This window comes from Pristiophorus japonicus, chromosome 13, assembly GCF_044704955.1.
Source record: "Pristiophorus japonicus isolate sPriJap1 chromosome 13, sPriJap1.hap1, whole genome shotgun sequence".
Lineage (NCBI taxonomy): Eukaryota > Metazoa > Chordata > Chondrichthyes > Pristiophoridae > Pristiophorus > Pristiophorus japonicus.
In genome coordinates, this window is record NC_091989.1 from 67,066,315 (window position 1) to 67,087,193 (window position 20,879).

General features: G+C 45.4%; 1 protein-coding gene across 3 annotated transcripts in view; it reads right to left on the reverse strand.

Annotated features, from left to right (window-relative positions):
* Positions 1 to 20,879, reverse strand: part of LOC139278615 (ATP-binding cassette sub-family C member 9-like) — a 250,863-nt gene that overhangs the window by 149,028 nt on the left and 80,956 nt on the right. For all 3 annotated transcript variants that reach the window (XM_070897599.1, XM_070897597.1, XM_070897598.1), the window contains exons 5-9: positions 16,338 to 16,580; positions 14,093 to 14,278; positions 13,819 to 13,881; positions 11,766 to 11,930; positions 8,139 to 8,294 (exon numbers count right to left, since the gene is read on the reverse strand). In XM_070897599.1, the coding sequence (XP_070753700.1) occupies positions 8,139 to 8,294; positions 11,766 to 11,930; positions 13,819 to 13,881; positions 14,093 to 14,278; positions 16,338 to 16,580 (813 nt within the window). The remainder of the gene's footprint in view (positions 1 to 8,138; positions 8,295 to 11,765; positions 11,931 to 13,818; positions 13,882 to 14,092; positions 14,279 to 16,337; positions 16,581 to 20,879) is intronic.

Consider the following 20,879-nt stretch of genomic DNA (forward strand, 5'->3'; position numbering starts at 1 on the left):
TCTGTCCTGTGCAGCATCAGGTGATTGCAGAGAAGGTTGACGGTGGGTGTTGTTGTTGATACTACTGGTGTGTCTGGTGCTGCTGGTGTTGGGGCTGATCGTGGTCAGATTCTGAGGACCAAGATGAAAGAGCATAAACGGCACCCATACTGATGGAATAGATGGCAGGCCACGTAGAGATGACAGAAGCAATCTGTCAATGGCGAGAGAAGTTCTTCCAGTTCGGTGAAAGTGGATGGAGACTTTGCTGGAAAGACTTGCAGCCTGTAGAATCTGTGCTGGGAACACAGCGAGAAACAGCTTCTGTCTGAGGAAAGTGATCATCTGTCAGGTGGGAGCTTTTACTGCACATTTGAAGCTGTCAATAATCAGCTGGAGCACTGGCTACTGAACTCCCACCTCAGGTTAACAGACATGGTTCCCAAGCAGTGTGTTTCCTGTGGCCACGCAGGTAAATTTAAAAGATAAGGTTAAAAATACTCAAGGGTCTGACAAGTAGCTACTAATAATGTAAATTGAGTTGCCCACCTCTGCCGGTCGGGTCGGGTCCACGCTGACAGACACGTCTGGGAGAAAGGCAGGTGGGAATGGGATGACAGCGGATTCATAGAAACATAGAAACATAGAAAATAGGTGCAGGAGCAGGCCATTCAGCCCTTCTAGCCTGCAGCGCCAGTCAATGAGTTCATGGCTGAACATGAAACTTCAGTACCCCATTCCTGCTTTCTCGCCATAACCCTTCATCCCCCGAGTAGTAAGGACTTCATCTAACTCCCTTTTGAATATATTTAGTGAATTGGCCTCAACTACTTTCTGTGGTAGAGAATTCCACAGGTTCACCACTCTCTGGGTGAAGAAGTTTCTCCTCATCTCGGTCCTAAATGGCTTACCCCTTATCCTCAGACTGTGACCCCTGGTTCTGGACTTCCCCAACATTGGGAACATTCTTCCTGCATCTAACCTGTCTAAACCCGTCAGAATTTTAAACGTTTCCATGCGGTCCCCTCTCATTCTTCTGAACTCCAGTGAATACAAGCCCAGTTGATCCAGTCTTTCTTGATAGGTCAGTCCCGCCATCCCGGGAATCAGTCTGGTGAATCTTCGCTGCACTCCCTCAATAGCAAGAATGTCCTTCCTCAAGTTAGGAGACCAAAACTGTACACAATACTCCAGGTGTGGCCTCACAACTGTAGCAACAGCTCCCTGCCCCTGTACTCAAATCCCCTCGCTATGAAGGCCAACATGCCATTTGCTTTCTTAACCGCCTGCTGTACCTGCATGCTAACCTTCAATGACTGATGTACCATGACACCCAGGTCTCGTTGCACCTCCCCTTTTCCTAATCTGTCACCATTCAGATAATAGTCTGTCTCTCTGTTTTTACCACCAAAGTGGATAACCTCACATTTATCCACATTATACTTCATCTGCCATGCATTTGCCCACTCACCTAACCTATCCAAGTCACTCTGCAGCCTCATAGCATCCTCCTCGCAGCTCACACTGCCACCCAACTTAGTGTCATCCGCAAATTTGGAGATACTGCATTTAATCCCCTCGTCTAAATCATTAATGTACAATGTAAACAGCTGGGGCCCCAGCACAGAACCTTGCGGCACCCCACTAGTCACTGCCTGCCATTCTGAAAAGTAACCGTTTACTCCTACTCTTTGCTTCCTGTCTGACAACCAGTTCTCAATCCACATCAGCACACTACCCCCAATCCCATGTGCTTTAACTTTGCACATTAATCTCTTGTGTGGGACCTTGTCGAAAGCCTTCTGAAAGTCCAAATATACCACATCAACTGGTTCTCCCTTGTCCACTTTACTGGAAACATCCTCAAAAAATTCCAGAAGATTTGTCAAGCATGATTTCCCTTTCACAAATCCATGCTGACCCACTCCCAAAAATAACAACTTTCCCATCTGGCCCGCCTCCGATCGCGCCCTAGAACATTTCGGCCTAACTTTCATCAACCGTTACACTGGAGATCACCTTGCTGCTCCATTTTGCACGCTTCCTAATGCAAGTTTATGTATTATTGTAATGTGTTGGTCAAAGCTGAACACATCATTCCATCAGTGTATTCGCACTCAACCAGTCTGAAATTTCACGCTCTCTTCCAAGGGGGGTGGGAAGGTGCAGCAGACATGGGGCACAGACATGCTGCCTACTTCTTTGCCTGGGGATGGGATTCTTTCAATGTCTAGGGTATGGATCCCTGCCTATAGAAACACGACAAAAGTGCCCGTTTTTGTGCCAATCCCGGCGGGGGGGGGGGGGTGCGGAATGCAGAAGCCCTCAGGAGGCAGCGAGGGAACTCTGATTCAGCAATCAATTCCCTGGTATCCATTATCTTACTGCTACTTCACGTTAGACACTCCATTGAAGGATGCACAGCTTCTCTCAGCAGGCATGAGATCTGCTAGGCCTCAGAAGGACTGGAATTGCTGGGGTGGTCTGGGAAGACCCCGATATCTGCCCCCCAAACTACTGCCGGGACATTGGCCGTGCTCGAGACATGCCTGCCTTGAATGAGAGGTGATCTTATCGAAACGTATAAGATTATGAGGGGGCCTGACAAGGTGGATGCAGAGAGGATGTTTCCACTGATAGGGGAGACTAGAACTAGAGGGCATGAGCTTAGAATAAGGGGCTTTCTCATTTAAAACTGAGATGAGGAGGAATTTCTTCTCTCAAAGGGTTGTAAATCTGTGGAATTAGCTGCCTCAGGGAGCTGTGGAAGCTGGGTCATTGAATAAATTTAAGACAAAGATAGACAGTTTCTTAACCGATTAGGGAATAAGAGTTTATGGGGAGCGGGCAGGGAAGTGGACCTGAATCCACGATCGGATCAGCCATGATCGTATTAAATGGCGGAGCAGGCTCGAGGGGCTGTATGGCCTACTCCTGCTTCTTATGTCACCCCCACCCACCCCTGCCAATCTGGATATCTGACACAAGTTCTTCTTCAAATTGCTCGGCTCTCCTCTCCCTTCCCCCACTGGGACTCTGCCTCATTTCTGCCCTCCCTCATTGCCAGAATTTGAGGCCCAAATGGGTGCAGGCAGAGTGGGTGGGATTGCCTCCTCCAGGGAATCTCACCCATTTCAGCATCAGGTCAGGCCCGAATACAGCAATAAACACACACCCAAACATCTCTACATCAGCCGGCCATCTGTCGTGTAAATCCACGCCCTGTATTCATTCTCGGGATATGGGTGTGTCTGACATTTATTGCCCATACCTAGTTGCCCAACTGAGTGGCTTGCTAGGCCACTTAAGAGTCAATCACATTGGTGTGGGACTGCAATCACATATAGGCCAGACCAGGTAATGGCAGCAGGTTTCCTTCCCGAAAGGGCAGTAGTGAATTAGTGAATTTTTACAACAATCCACCTTTACCAGCTCTTTCCAGATTTTTATTTTTAAATTTGCAAACTGCCCATGGTGGGAGCTGAACTCGTCTTGTGCTGGATTACTAGTCCAGTAACATAACCACCACGCTATTGCACCCAGCAGTCTGACCAATGCATTTTAAAGCCTTGGTGCACTTTACTGTTGTGAATATATGTTCCAGCATTCTATCAGCCCATTCTATTGCTACTCCACGATGTCTGGTCATTGAAAGCAATTCATAAGGGTCCCGTCATGGTCAAAGCATGGGACAAACATAGGTTTGCAAGGTACAGCTGATAACATGGTCACTTTTAACTTGGGTGTAACATAAAATCAGCAGCAGTAACAACAACTTGTATTTATATAGTGCCTTTAACGTAGTGAAATGTCCCAAGGCGCAAGAAGTTGGGGAGAGGGATTGAGTCAGTGGCTCGGGAACGGAGTTTGTGGCGCGGACTGAAAACAATGGCTTCGGTTTTCCCAAAATTCAATTGGAGAACATTTCTGCTCATTTAAAACTGAATGTCAAACAGGTTTGGTATATTTTGATCTGTGTACCTCCATACATTGAACTGACTTCTACCATATACACAAGGTTAGACTGCAACCCCTGCATAACTCAAACCTCTAGAAGGCAGAATTATATTATCTTTTCTGCAATGGAAGATTTATTCTACAGCACCATTGCAAATGAATACTGAAGAGGGAATAATGGAGAGAAATTTCCACCTTAAACACCTGGCAGAGCAGATCAATGCCCACCTGTATTTCAGTTGGAAATTGGGCGGGTTCTATGAGAGGCGGGCGATCGCTCTGCCACTTATCCACCAATCAGTGAAGGTGAAAATGATTCCCAGTGACTCCTACTCTTTTTCCCGCAAGCAAAGGTCCAGGATCTTTGTATCGCATCATTAAGGGGAAGTGGGTGGGGTATCAGTGCAATGCCCAACCCCTGTCAATGGGTAGCATTTGGTCTCCTGGGGGTGCCCACATGCCCACACCCTGCCAGTTGCAGCTTAGGTGCAAATAGTGGAGATGTGGGAATGGCTTATGGAGTTCTGGTTGATTGACTTTGGGGATCATGGAGAAATTAGACAGAACCACCCTTCAGGAGATTAGACACAGCCGAGTCTATGGTCTGTTAAGACAGTCAGCTTGATGGCCCAAAAGGACTTTTCTCAGTCTTTGCTTTCCTTTATTCTGAAGGACTGAGTACAAAATATGTGGTAACAGATCCTTGGCCATGTAGCTCAAAAACGCCTCAGTGCCATTTTAGCTTAAAGACCTCAGCTGGAATTTTACTGGCACTGAGAGGACGGGATCGGAGGCGGGTCAGCTGTCAAATTTGAAATGATTGACAGCGGGTCAGGAGCCTACTCTCAACCCACCTCCATGCTAGTCTTCCATGTGTCAGATCTATCAGCGCTGAACGGACCTGGCACCAAGCAGCAGGGGAGGCAATTTAGATTATTAAGAGTTTGTTAACAAGCACTTAAACTATTTTAAGCTCACCTGTAGACTTTTAGAGGTCGCCAACAGTTTCCCCGCTGCTCGGGGATCACGTCAGGTAAGGAGTTCGGGTGTTGTGTCAGCATGGGATGCTTTACTAACTTGACGGCTGAAAATTGCCTATAAAAGCTCCCTTTTCATAGGTGTTTACTTTCCAAGGTTAGAAGCTGTTGCTTTACTGCATTTGGAAGGCAGATTGAGCTTCATGTAGCTTGCAAGTGTTTGGAACAAACTCTCTATCCAGTGTCACTTCATTGGAACAACCTCTCTCACCATTGACAGATCGCTTCTGTCATCTCAACCTCATCTGCCATCTATTCCATCAGCATTGGTGCCTTTGAAAAAATCTCGCCTTGGTCCTCAGAGCCCCACCACGATCAGTCCCAACAATCAGCATCACCAGACACACTAGCAGCACCAACAATAACACCAACCTTCTCCGCAATTAACTGATGCTGTACAGGACACATTGCTGCCTGGGATGCCAGAGATGGCTTAATTTTCTTCACGACGCTGTACACCCTGGCTGCCACATGATGCGCCAGGTTGGCACCACCCCACTCCAACACCATAAAGCATCGCTACAATGCCCAAGCCATTCCTTTCACACTCATCACCATTATTGGGGGGGGGGTTACTGTTATGTCTTATCATTCACTGCAACTCACTAAGCCACTTCCAAAGATGGACATTAATCTGTCCAAGAAGGCAAAGTGTTCAAAATAAACATTTCAATGTTTGACAACACATTGGCAGAAATTTTACATGAATATTAGTGATAACACCCAAGTGCCTACCCGTGTGTGTTATTAGTTGGTATGATTGGACTATGATGAGGGCGAGTGTGAGGGGTGGCTAGTGACATGGGGATGTGATAATGTAGAAAGAGAGTGATGGATGGGTTGAGGTGCAAGGTAAGTTGGTGTGAGTATGGATGTGCAGGAGTAGGGTAGGGAAGGCAGAGTGATGGGGATGTGACGAGTGGCACATCGGGATGAGGTTGAGTGTAGTGTTGCTGTAATATTTCGTGATCTACTGAGATCATTGAAAGATTTGTGCCACTGCAGCCAGGTCCTCCTGATGACATCCTTGCAATGTCCTCCTGTGCAATGTGCAACCAGGCTGCGTTGGTGTCTGTTCCGCCCATTGGCAGGGAAGCAAACCTCTCTGCTGTAAGATTAGGATCACAGGACGCACAGATCCCCAAAGTGTCTTAGGAGTTTAAGGTATTTTTATTAAGGAGCGGTAGTTCAAATATAGTCAAACACAACACACAATCAGGATAGATACAGTAAGCCATACAACTCGTGACAGATGTGAATGATCTATGGCTCCAGAACGGAAACGACGGACATTGAGGCAGAACGGTGGTCTCTGAACAGATCCCGAGCTGGTGGAGGTGTTAGGCTGAAGCCTGCATGAGATCCACCTCGAGAAACTCTCTCCTCAGTCTGCCTGTTTCTCTCTCTTACTTGCCCGTTTTTATACCTTATTTCAGAGGGCATCAATCATTTTTTTTACCCATTCAATTGTCCAATCACATGGGAAAGTATACTTACGAGGTCATTTTCTTCCTTATCTCTGTCTGAATGTCTTGTTGACCTTTCAAGAGGCAGCTTGTTTATTTTTAAGGCTCCTTGCTGAACCCCTTATCGCCATAGCTAGGCCTTGAAGACCTGTTTTTCTGTCTTGACCCTAGTTCTCTGTGTCTGCTGAGCTGGCACAAGTATTTCTTTTATAAAATCATTATTTCTTTTAGTTTAATTTGCAATTTCTTTGGGTTTAAAGATTTCTTACACAGCGTGCTGTGACTCGCATGTGAGCATATGGAGGGGGTCATAGGAGAGCCTGGGTGCGGCTGTGCACCTCTGTGCAGGGCTTGTCAGTGTTTGCAGCACCTCAATGCTGTAGAACACTGACAGTACAACTGTCAAAATCAATGTGGACATAGTCCCTTTAAAGAAATCGGCTGATGACACATGATGTCATCAGACCCGCTTCCTTTTAATTGGCTGGAAACCTCGCTGGGCGGGCTTAACAAGCCCCAATCATCATAAAATCACTTGTACAGAGCGGGATGGAGCCGGCAGCGGGCTGGGACCTGACTATAAATGTCGCCAGCCTTGCTCCTAACTCGGTAGGCAAAATCGTGGCCATAATATTCTTCTGTGATATTGGGCCAATAATTGCGGTCTCTATAGGCGTGCACGATATGCGCACGCACCCGTAGAGGCCCCGAAAGTGCTGGTTATCCTGGGCGATGCGCATGCGCCTAAAACTGGCAGTTCCGATCTGTCAAAATGCCTTTTGGCAGATTGCACGCATCCCCGGGAGAAGGGCCTTCACAGGCGGAGATTTGGGCTATTTGCCCAACTCTTGCCCAGCGAATGTCCTTCAAACTCTTACACCTGGTAAAAGCAGGCGTGAGACCTGCTTTTACCAGCATAAGAGTTTTAAAAGATAGAAGAATATAATTTTTTCAATAATTTTTCTATTAAAAACACAGTCCATTAAGGTAAGTTTATTTTTACCCTTATGAAAATATATTTTTAAAAAATCAAAAAAAGTTTTTTTTGGTCTAAAACATTGAATTACATTCAATTTCAATTAATTTTAAATATGTGAAGTGTTTTTTTTATTTATGTGAAATGTTTGTGTTTTTGGGGGTACCCCCGTTCAGAGAAATGGGGATCTCGAGATCACCATGACTGTGAATGGGGATACGCCATTTCCATTGGTTGGTCCGGCCCACGTAATCCCAGGCGGCACATATGCTCCTGGAATACTTGGGCCCATACCCTTGACTGCGCAGCTAGGCCTTGGAGTGCAAGTCTATGTTCCTCCGGGACCACCAGGTACTTTCGTAAAAAAAATTCTGGTCGGAGGTGTTTGCCCGCAGGAAGCCTCCGACCGCAATTTCTGGGCCATTAATCTTGCTGTACCACGTGAACTCTGAGGACAAAAGCATGAATTTAAGATGGGGTTACTTGACTGCCTTGTGTCACCAAACAAATGAAGTGTGCAACACGTTTGTGCCAACACAATTCAGCCCACAACATTGGCTTAAGCAGGCTCTCTGGCTCAGTGAGCAAGCATATTGTATTAGTAGTTTAATAAAGCACCCTGCTTTCTACTGAACAAGATGCAGTCAGACTCTATCTAACAGTCAAAAATATCCTTCCCAGTTCAAGTACAGGTTGCCTGTAGGGAGATCTTGAGTGATTTACCTGAACTGGCATAGCCCACAGATTAGGACAGAGGAATAGGAACCACATCAGCTGGTTCGTTTCTATGGCGACAAGGTTATTGATTTGGCCCAAGGTCATCTCTCCCATTGACATATTGGAGGTGGACAGACGGAGAATCTTATTGTAGATCATAGCCTAAAGAAGACAAAGAGAGAACAGACAGATTTCATAAATGGCGGGGGGAAATTGTCAATTCGTGTGCAAATAAAGGGCAATAATTTACATATTAAATGATATCATGAACGTTAAAAGTGGCTGTACTGAAAATGGCAATGATCCATTTTAAATTTATAGGCCTGGAATTTCCCCGAACAGTCTGATCGACAAGTTATGCCAAAACTTAAGTCCGTTTCTATGCCGAATTTGTCTGACCAGTACTTACGCCAAAATTTCCTGCCAATATCGTGAGCATATGCCAGAACGTCAAATCCGAGCTAAATAAGCAGAAATCAGCATAAGCAAACAGTGCCCAAGGAAATTACAGGAAATTAGCCATTTTCCTTAAGTCCATATTTGTACATGAAAATTAAAGTTCAACACCATGTTTTAAGAATATGCAATAAATGAATGTTATCAGTTTTTAAAGTAACATTCTCAGGTGCCCTATAAATGCCTTCAAAGATACAGAAAACACAGTGCTGGGCTCACTGAGAATTAAAAAAAACTTTAAAAAAATTCACCATAAAATACCAGAAAAATAAACTATCAGGCCCAAATTTGGAGCCCGTTCAGAACTAGCACAATTGCAACTTGAGCAAACTGGTCTTGTACATGAGGGGTGGAACTCTGTTAATGAGCGGTAGAGGGTTTTAGTGGAGGTTCACTGAATCGGTGTAAAAGATCAAGAAAACTCAGACGTGGCGTAAAACTGGCGTAAGTCGCTTACGCGGGAAATTTCCCTGATATTTTATGCTGAAAATCAGCATAACGCCATACTGATACCATTGTTGCACTGAAGAATACAAAGAAATTGGAGGCTGAAATGTTTTTGGTACATGATATCATATGGAAGAAAGTTTCCTTGTGCACAAGTACAGGGCTGCAGTGAACTTTTGGGAGTTAGCCAAGCAGTAAAAGTGACATCAACTTGCATTTATACTGTGCATAGGAAAATGTCCCAAGGCACTTCACAGCAATATAATCAGACAAAAACTGACACCAAGCCAAAGAAGGAGATATTAAGAAGGATGATTAAAATCTTGGTCAAAGAGGTAGATTTTAAAGAGGTCCTGACTAATATTTATCCCTCAACCAATATCACTAAAACATATGGGGCCAAAAATTGTGTTTCACCGGGTCCGTGCGAAGTGCACACTCACCCAGCGAGGTCTCGCAAAAGCCGATTCTTGGGGCGCGGTGCGCATGTGCCGAGAACTGGCTTTTCCGATCTGTTAAAATTTTGCTTGACAAATCGCACACATCCCTGCAGAAAGGACATCCATGGGGCAGAGATTGGGCTATTTGCCCAACTCTTGCCCAGCAAATGTCCTTCAAACTTTTACGCCTGGTAAAAGCAGGCGTAAAAAGCTTACTTTTACCAGCATAAGAGTTTTAAAACATAGAAAAATTAAATTTAATCATTCATTTTTATCATAAAAACCCTGTCCATTAAGGTAAGTTTATGTTTAACTCTATTAAAACACAGTAATAAAAAATTCCAAAAATATTTTTTTTTCTAAAACATTTAATTACATTCAATTTCAATTAATTTTAAATATGGGAAGTGTTGTTTTAATTTATTATGTTGTGTTTCTTGTTTTGGGGGGTATTCTCATTGATAGTAATGGGAGCTTGTAAAATCAGAGCTTCCATTATTATCAATGAGAATACTACATCGTGATTGGTGGTCCAGGCCCATGTGATTCCAGGGTATCTGGAAGCCAGATCCCCATGTGCTGCACAGTGAATGAAGGCCTTCGACCGGAACCCTACGTTTCTCTGGGACCACCAGGTATTTTCGTAGATTTTTTTCCGGTTGGAGGTGTTCGTCTGAAGGAAGCCTCCGACTGCAATTTTTCCTCCCATGATCTGGTCATTGACTCGTTGCAGTTTGTGGGACCTTGCTGCGTTCAATTTCCTATGTTTCCTACATTACAAAAGTGACTACATTTCAAAAGTATTTGATTCGCTGACCAGGGCTTTTGTCGGGAAAGGTGCTATATAAATGCAATTTCATTTATTAAAAGGAGGAAAGAGAGATGGAGAAGCAGGAGAGGTTTAGTGAAGGGATTCCAGAGTTAGGGCCTAAACGTCTGAAGGCACGGCCACCAATGGTGGGGCGAAAGGAGTGGGGGATGCACAAGAACTACAGACGCATAGGCCTAAAAGACTTGTAGGAAATATTTGGTTAGTCATCACGCAAGGAAATGAATTAAAATGTCAAGTAGGAGCAATATACTTGTTAAAAGGAAGTTTGTATCTAAAAGCCAGTCAAAGAAATGTACTATGGAACTTTTTGAATTGTCAGAAAATGTTTTGCAAATATTGTTGCCTTGAAAAAATATTTCTTAACAAAACAGAAAATACACTGAAAACTTAATGTTGTTTGCTGCATTTGTGGTTTGAGTATTGGAAGTGGAATAGGAAGGGGGCAGAAAACTTTCAGCGAGTATTTTGAAGTGCAGTTTTATGAGATGAAGGCAGAGGTCAGCAGATATTTTATGATACCGTCACACTCAGCACTGGCTTAAGGCATCTAAAGAATCCCGTGGCTGCCAGTTTGAAGGACACTCACTTGATGAAGCACAATTATAATTGATTGTGCCATCAACACTACTGAGTGAGGGTTAAGGCTACTTTAAAATACACGAATATTCCTTATTTTTCCCCCTCCCCACCATTTGCGTCCATTGGCACTTACCGCTGAATAGACGAATAGTGAGATTTACAGGCAAGGAGGTAATGTTTGCCAACTTTCTCTTCTGTGTCAGCTGTGGCTCAGTGCGTAGCATCCTCACCTCTGAGTCAAAAGGTTGTGGGTTCACGTCCCACTCCAGGGACTTGAGCACACAATCCAGGCTGACACTCCAGTGCAATACTGAGGTAGTGCTGCACTGTCTGAGGTACCATCTTTTGGATGAGACATTAAGCCATATAACGTAGATGTAAAAGATCCCATGGCACTATTTCAAATAAGACCAGGGGAGTTCTTCCCAGTGTCCTGGCCAATATTTATGCCTCAACCATCACATAAAAACAAATGATATGGTCATTATCACATTGCTATTTGTGGGATCTTGCTGTGTGTAAATTGGCTGTCACGTTTCCTACATCACAACAGTGACAACTCTTCAAAAGTACTTGATTGGCTGTGAAGTGCTTTGGGGCATCCTGAGGTCATGAAAGGCACTGTGTAAATGCAAGCCTCTCTGTAAAACTCACAAAAAGCACTAGACAAACAAATATCCGCGGTTAAAATATCTGGTCGATCCTTGCAAGATTTTGCGACAACACTATTTGGAACAATTCCCACAGTGTCCTCTAAGACGAGCTGCAGATACTGCACCATTTGATGAAATGATCCGTCTTGTGACAAAATGAAAGCTTTACTTGAAATGAACAGCAATACACACGGTACGATGTGGCACAATTTGGTATCTTACGCACCAGTAAGGCTCCACGTAAATTAATGCCCGTTTCAATGGCCACATAGTAGGAGGCTTGTAAAAATGTTCTCTGTAGTATGAGGGTGAGGAAGAGCAACACTGCCAGAACATAAGCGTCCTCCAAGAATTCCTTCGATGACACGAAATAAACGTCTGTAAATGTTATCTAAAAAAGGAAAGATTTCAGTCGATGGTAGAAAAGATAGCTATTACCTTGCAGCCTGATGTGTGCCGGACATGTGCAAAGTATTAAAAGGGTTCTCTGCCAGAGAGAAGTCCATGTTATTTATTTTAATAAGGATAATGTTTAAAACGGGAAACACTTTCTGAAGCTTGTTTCATTAAATATTTGTGGATGAACGAGGGATGGTGACTTTGATTAGTCTAAGCCCAAACGCATTTTCCACACACTTTGTCCCCAGTTGCTACCCTCTGATGTCTGCGTGTCAGGCTTTAAAACAAAACATTCAGGCTGTCAGTTGGATTTGTTTCTTTTTCCATGTGGTAATGGCATGCAAGTAATGATAACAAGCTGTTTTACTGCAGTGCATCATGTAAAGGGCACCACTTAAGCCTTGGTTTTAGAGGTGCAATTATACAGTGTATTAAACACTTGCCAGTTAAGTACATCATTACATCACCAGTCAGATTGGAGGATTACATTTTTCCCGTGGGCACATCTTTTACTGGCCGAGGCTTTAGTTGTCAGCTGAAACCATATTCCCAGACCAGACCCATAGATCTATGACCCATAGATAAAGGAATTGAGTAAGGTTGGCCAAGCAATGGCTAATGGTGGGTAGCAAAATTCTAATTATATTTCAATGGAAGAAGCTGGCGCAGGTTTGGGAGAGTGATTGGGACTGGAATCCTCTCGTTTCCCACTGCCCATGCAATTTATTTATTTATGGAAGCAAATTATCATTACTAATTGACTTCCGCAAGCTCCCCATGGGCCCTCTACAGCCCATTCCGTATCTTCCATCTGATTACTATTGCCCTTGGCAGAGGATGATCCACTGCAATTCACAACTGGCTTTGTTATTCTCCAATGGATATACAAAATAATGGAATTGCTTGATGGGCCACAGCAAGCGCTGGCACTTAATAAAGACCTGCCTCTGTCAGCATTTGATTGTATTCGAGTGTACAGACACACATTTTTATTTTTGTTTTCTAATCATTCTCGGGATGTGGACATCGCTGGGAAGGCCGGCATTTATTGCCCATCTCCTAGATGCTTTGAGAAGGTGGAGGCGGTGTTGAATCTCGTCATTAATGTCTGCTCTTGTTGATAAGAGGTTTCTGAGGTATGGGAAATGGTCCACGTTGTCCAGGGCTGCGCTGTGGATCTTGATGACTGGGGGGGCAGTGCTGGGTGGCGAGGACAGACTGGTGGAGGATCTTTGTCTTACGGATGTTTAGCATAAGGCCCGTGCTTTCGTAAATACATCGACTATGTCCTGGAGTTCAGCCTCTGTATGTGCGCAGACGCAGGCGTCGTCCGCGTACTGTAGCTCAACGACAGAGGTTGGGGTGGTCTTAGACCTGGCCTGGAGACGGCGAAGGTTGAACAAGTTCCCACTGGTTCTGTAGTTTAGTTCCACTCCAGCGGGGAGCTTGTCGACTGTGGGGTGGAGCATGGCACCACCTCGCTGATAAAGTGCAACATCCTCACCGACAGCTGGGAGTCCCTGGCCAAAGACCGCCCTAAGTGGAGGGCGCGGAGCACCTCGAGTCTCGTCGCCGAGAGCATGCAGAAAGCAAGCGGAGGCAGCGGAAGGAGAGTGCGGCAAACCAGACACCCCACCCACCCTTTCCTCCAACGACTGTCTGCCCCACCTGTGAAAGAGACTGTAATTCCCATATTGGACTGTACAGCCACCTGAGAACTCACTTTTGGAGTGGAAGCAAGTCTTCCTCAATTTCGAGGAACTGCCTATGATGATAATGATGATGAATGGACGGGATCCTCTCATTTATCATGCTCCATGTACATCTTTTAAATTATAGGATACGTCATATAAAGAGGAAAAAGGACCAATTTTACTTACATTTTCTGCCTGATTCATTGTATTGTTCCCAATGATGCCCTTTTTGAAAATGGTTTCATTAATCTGTGGAAAGTCAGACTTTTAATTATCCACTTCCAGGCATGTAACGCCCACGCGCGTATCAGAATTGCAATTCTTAAACTTTTACACTCTCTTTCTCCCAGCGATGTTTTGTTAATGTTCTGGACAAGTGGGATTCTGCTAAACATAAGAACACGTCAGTAGGAGCTGATCACACCTGACAACGGACTAATGTATTAAATCGCAAACTCACGGTGCAGTTGGATTTGTTGTTCTTGCTACCTTGGTCGACGATTTTATAGATACAAAGGGGACCAGCAAAACCCAAGAGGTCAGCCAAGTAGCGGAAGGTGCTGCTGAGAAAGATTTGTCGACCGTAAGCCCTGTACATCGAGCGCCATATTGATGGAGGCCGATCCCCTGGGAAGCGCACGTTTTTCTGCAGGGGAGAACAAGCACAGGATATTAATTCAAACTCGAGTAACTGTACATTTTAAGAAAAAAATACCACAAGATGTTTAAAAACTGGTATGGGGCAAAAGTGATCAGTTTGTTAACAGATTGACAGCATGACACAATGCATTAATTTTCAATCATTTTGCTTACGAGTAAAATGGTCATAAGGGTCAGTAATAGCAATAGAAAATAGGTTAAAAATATGCAGTCTCCAAAGCAAATTAGCAGAATGCATTATTAGTTTACTCACAAGAGCAGAAATTATCTACAGGTGAGGAAGACCTCCATTCTCCTCTTCGTCCATCCATCCAGGGAGATCCTTAGCTCCTCCCATTTTAGTATCTAATTGTTTCTTAAAATATGCCAGGTTTTTGTCTCCACTACGTATAGTGCCATTAGTAAATTAATATGATGACTGTATTACAATGTATCCTGGATTGTACTGAAATGTACCTCAAAATGTAAAGCAAGCAAATTAATTGAACGGAACTGCCGTCAGCATCCAAATGTATTGCATGGAATTACTGACCGCACCCAAATGTACTGAACTGTCTTCCAATGTATTGTGAAAAATTTTTATATGAATAAAGTATATTTTGAAATTTTTTCAAAACTGCCGATACCCCGTGGTTTGGGACTGCCGATATCCTGTGGTCTGGGTCTGCCGATACCCCGTGGTTTGGGACTGCCGATATCCTGTGGTCTGGGTCTGCCGATACCCCGTGGTTTGGGACTGCCGATATCCTGTGGTCTGGGTCTGCCGATACCCCGTGGTTTGGGACTGCCGATACCCCGGGGTCTGGGTCTGCCGATACCCCGGGGTCTGGGTCTGCCGATACCCCGGGGTCTGGGTCTGTTGGTACCCTAGGATCTGGAACTACCAGTACCCTATGGTGTGGGAATGCCAGTACTTAACAGTATAGGACTGCCGATACCCTTGGGTCTTGGACTGCCGATACCCCGGGGTCTGGGTCTGCCGATACCCTGGGATTTGGGACTGCCAATACCTTGGGGTCTGGGACTCCCGATACCCCAGGGTCTGGGTCTGCCGATACCCTGGGGTCTGGGTCTGCGTCTGCCGATACCCTGGGGTCTGGGTCTGCGTCTGCCGATACCCTGGGGTCTGGGTCTGGGACTGCCGATACCCTGGGGTCTGGGACTGCCGATACCCTTGGGTCTGGGACTCCCGATACCCCAGGGTCTGGGTCTGCCGATACCCTGGGGTCTGGGTCTGGGACTGCCGATACCCTGGGGTCTGGATCTGTTGGTACCCTAGGATCTGGAACTACCAGTACCGTATGGTGCGGGAATGCCAGTACTTAACAGTGTGGGACTGCCGATACCCTGGGGTCTGGGTCTGCGTCTGCCGATACCCTGGGGTCTGGGTCTGGGACTGCCGATACCCTGGGGTCTGGGTCTGGGACTGCCGATACCCTGGGGTCTGGATCTGTTGGTACCCTAGGATCTGGAACTACCAGTACCGTATGGTGCGGGAATGCCAGTACTTAACAGTGTGGGACTGCCGATACCCTGGGGTCTGGGTCTGCCGATACCCTGGGGTCTGAGTCTGCCGATACCCTAGAGTGTAGAGTTCCAATACACTGCAGTAAGACTAAAGATAGTCTGTGCATTGGTCTGATATTTACCAATAAGTTTGTTGAAAACAGTGATACTGTGAAACATTTTCAGATTTAAGGTGTGACCTTCTAAAAATTGCTTCAAAATTATGCATGATTTGGAAGTTACCATCTTAGGGGCAGAATATTACTGGTCGCCATGCAGAAGAATTCAGACAGAAACAAGTTGTCATACTTCATGTCCATAATCCTGAGCTGTTATACTGTATTAATTCCACAGGAATGAACTATTTTCTTTTTGATTTGAAGTCACCTGGATTCCAGGTGCTAAATCAACCTTAAATAGTGTGAACTAAATGGAGAAATTGATAACATAATTCACTATCATCAGTACAGATGAAGAATTATGGAGGATATATTTTGCCGTCACCGCCAACATGTATATACTTCGATTGGAGCTCTTACCTTCTGCTCTTCATAAGCTTCTTTCAGACACATGTAGTTGGTGAGAGCCCTTGTGGCTATGGGTAGCTTGCCAATGGTTTTTAGGTCTATTGGCCTCTTGTGTGCTGAAATGATGAGCGGGTTCATCCACCAGTATGTTGCTTTTGATAGTAAGTTGACAAACGGCTGCAGGAATCTCACGCCCAGATCTTGCAGGTCTTCAGGAGGCTTCACTTTTTTGGGGTTTGTAAAGAACACATATTTCTAACAAGAGTAAAAATGAGGCTGGTTAAATGTATGTCACTGGAACAAATCACATAGGTTTTCGATTACGTAGAACTATATAGGGGTGGAAATTCGGTCGCGCCTCTGTCGCGGCGTTAACCCGAGTGGAGCGGTAAATTTTGCGCCGGGAAATGGTTTGTGTCTCCAGCCATAAAATTCACCAGCTGGGCCCTGAGTGTGGAGCGAAGCGCTCAGGGAGGCTTTCCACACCTCTCTTAGGGTGCTAGACCGGCTGAAAATCCAGAGCTAAAGAGCCAGCCTCGGAGTGCCCTAAGACAGGCTTCAGTGGAAAAAAATCTGAAAAAAACCCCACCAGAAATATACCCAATACATTACTGACACCACATAAACATAAATCTCAAAAATAAGGAACAGTCATACTTACCTCAGGTCGACACTCCTTCCCTCACTTGGCCGGTACAGCTCGGGCCGCCAGCTTTTACAGGCGGTCCCACTAGGGGCCGCTGCTGGGCGCTACGGATCGGGTGTGAACCAAATATCGAGATGGTGTCGCAACCAGGGGCTTGCACACTGGCTCACCTCTCCTGGGCAGTAATGCTCTGCACCCCCGCAAACCCAGTACCCAATGTCCTGGTGCGGCGCTGGAAGCTGGCCGCTCACCTGGAAATGCATTCCGTCGCCATTACTGCCCCTCCAGTGTGAAAACAGAGGTGGCAACAAGCCAAGAACCCAGCCCACTATGTTTACAGCACTGAAATAAGCCATTCAGCCGAACTTGTATATGCCGGCGCTTATACCACACGAGCTTCCTCCCACCCCTCTTCATCTCATCCCATCAGCATATGCTTCTATTCCTTTCTCCCCTTAAATGCATCTATGCTATCCACCTTAACCACTCCATGCTGTAGCGAGTTCCACATTCTAACCACACTCTGAGTAAAGAAATTTCTCTGGAATTCCTTATTGGAGTGACTTTCTTAGATTTATAGCCCCTAGTTTTGGGCTCCCCCACAAGTTGAAACATCTTGTCTCTCTACCCCATCAAACCATTTCATAAGCTTACAGACCTCTATCAGGTCTCCCCAAAGCATTTTCTTTTCTAGAGAAAAGAGCCGCAGCCTGCTCAGTCTTTCCTGATTTAAAAAAACATTTGTTCCTGGAATGTGGGCATCGCTGGCAAGGCCAGCATTTATTGCCCATTCCAAATTCCCCTTGAGAAGGTGGTGGAGGGAGTGAATGTTTAAGGTGGTGGATGGGCTACTTATCAAGCAAGATGCTTTGTCCTGGATGGTGTTGAGCTTCTTGAGTGATGTTGGAGCTGCACTCATCCAGGCAAGTGGAGAGTATTCCATCACACTCCTGACCTGTACCTTGTAAATGTTGGAAAGGCTTTGGGGAGTCAGGAGGTGAAACACCCACCACAGAATACCCAGCCTCTGACCTGCTCTTGTTGCCACAGTATTTAAGAGGCTGGTCCAGTTAAGTTTCTGGTCAATGGTGACCCCCCAGGATGTTGATGGTGGGGGATTCGGCCATGGTAATGCCGTTGAATGCCGGTGATTAGACTCTCGCTTGTTGGAGATGGTCATTGCCTGGCACTTGTGTAGCGCAAATGTTACTCATCAACCCAAGCCTGAATGTCATCCAGGTCGTGTTGCATTCGGGCATGGATTGCTTCTTAGCTGAGGAGTTGCGAATGGAACTGAACACTGCAACCATCATGACCCCGAGCTTCCGGTCGCCTGACACTTTAGTTCCCCGCTCCACTTCCACTCTGACCTCTCCGTCCTCGGCCTCCTACACTGTTCCAATGAAGCTCAATGCAAGCTCGAGGAACAGCACTTTCGTTTAGGCACTTTGCAGCCTTCTGGACTCAACATCGAGTTCAACAATTTCAGACCATTAACTCAGTCCATATTTTGTTTCCCTTTCTTCCTTTTTTTTTTACAAAGATGAGTCTAGGTAGGGTCTAAACGGCAGAATAATCACCAGCTGCCATGGCAGCTGGTGATCATTCCACCGTTCAGACCCTATCTAGACTCATCTTTTGTTTCCTAACTTGTGCCATTACCATCTCATTTATGCCCATTGTCCCTTTTGTCTCTCAAATCTCTCCCACCTTCCACCCTATCACAGACCTTCCCTTTTGTTCTTTCCTCCCCTCCCCCTTTCACTGCCTCTTGCACTTCCTTAAAAACCTGTTACATCTCAAACTTTTCCAGTTCTGACGAAGGGTCACTGACCCGAAACATTAACTCAGTTTCTCTCCACAGATGCTGCCTGACCCGCTGAGATTTCTGTTTTTATTTCAGATTTCAGCATCTGCAGTATTTTGCTTTTTGTATTCGTGATATTTTTAACATCAGCTAAAATAAGGCACATACACAAATCTTTGAAGATGGCAGGACAGGTTGATCAGGCTGTTAAAAGCATACACGATCATTGGCTTTAGAAATAGAGACACAGAGTACAAAAATAAGGAAGTCAGCCTCAACCTTTATAAATCACTGGTTAGGCCTCAGCTGGATATTGTGTCCAATTCTGTGCACCGCACTTTAGGAAGAATGGCAAGGTCTTGGTGAGGGCGCAGTGGAGATTTACTAGGATGGTATCAGAGATGAGGGACTTCAGTTATGTGATGAGACTGGAGAAACTGGGATTCTTCTCCTTCGAACAAAGCAGGTCAAGGGGAGACTTAATTGAGGTGCTCAAAATTATGAGGGGTTTTGACAGAGTACATAGGAAGAAACTGTTTCTACTGGCAGGAGGGTCGAAAACCAGTGGACACAGATTTAAGATAATTGGCAAAAGAATCAGGGGGAGATCAACCTTGCATCAAACTGAACTTATGAAGCAAACTGCACTGGGTCAAACTCAAGATCACAATTGGCTCCACAAAGCTAAATGCTTTGAATAGTTTTACAACACTAAACATATCCAGTTATGCAGCCACATAAATCCCATGGCTACCAGAGCAGGTCAGAGGCTGGGTATCCTGCAGCGAGTGACTCACCTCCTGACTCCCGAATTCGTTCCCGCCATCTACAAGGCACAAGTCAGGGATGTGATGGAATACTCTCCACTTACCTGGATGAATGCAGCTCCAAACACACTGAAGGAGCTCGACACCATCCAGGATGAAGCAGTCTACTTGATTGGCGGCCCATCCACCACCTTAAACATTCACTCCCTCCACCACCGGCGCACCATGGCTGCAGTGTGTACCATCCACAGGATGCGCTGCAGCAACTTGCTAAGGCATCTTTGACAGCACCTCAAGAGCCTCGACCTCTACCACCGAGAAGGACAAGGGCAGCAGGCACATGGGATCACCATCACCTCCAAGTTTCTCTCCAAGTTACACACCATCCTGAAGTGGACATATATTCCTTCATTGTCGCTAGGTCAAAATCCTGGAACTCCCTACCTAACAGCACTGTGGGAGCACCTTCACCACATGGATTGCAGTGGCTCAAGAAGGCTGCTCACCACCATCTTCTCAAGGGCAATTAGGGATGAGCAATAAATGCTGACCTTGTCAGAGACGCCCACATCCCATGAATGCACCATAATGCACCATTATGTTTGGAACCAATGTAGTGTGATGTTAAAGACACAACTGCAGTTGTGTTCAGTATACTTGTATACAGCTGCTAAATTTGGATTCTTTACCAACAGCACAGAGTCGGCGATGGACCCAGGTAAAAACCAGCCCTGCCCCTCAAAACAATATTGGATCTCTCCTGAAAAATATAACGGCAAAGCAGTGATGAACACCAAAGTGTTGTAGCCCAGTAACATGGCAAGCATCGAAGTCATGGCTTTACAGGTACAGGTGCAGTGGGCCAGACATGTTGTCCACACAGTATACAAAATAGCCCAAAGCCATATTATACAGCCAGTTGATGGGGTAAAGGTCAAAGGTAGCGGGGGGCCGGGGGCAGTGGGGTGGGTGTTGGTGGTGGGGTTTGGGTCAGCTCAATGTTTCAAGGGTAGCTTGAAGAGAAATCTTAATGAATGTGATATTCACACATAATCCTACAGAATTGCAGCCAACAATTACACAGTCTGGAAACCTGCTGTGAAGTCATGCCCCACTGTGAAGTGGACAGAACGATGGCAGCAGAAGAATGTGGGAAAATGTGAGGTTATCCACTTTGGCAGTAAAAATAGAAAAGCAAATTTTAATTTAAATGGAGAACAATTGCAAAGTGCTGCAATGCAGAGGGACTTGGGGGTCCTTGTGCATGAAACACAAAAAGTTAGCATGTAGGTACAGCAAGTAATCAGGAAGGCAAATGGAATGTTGGCCTTTAT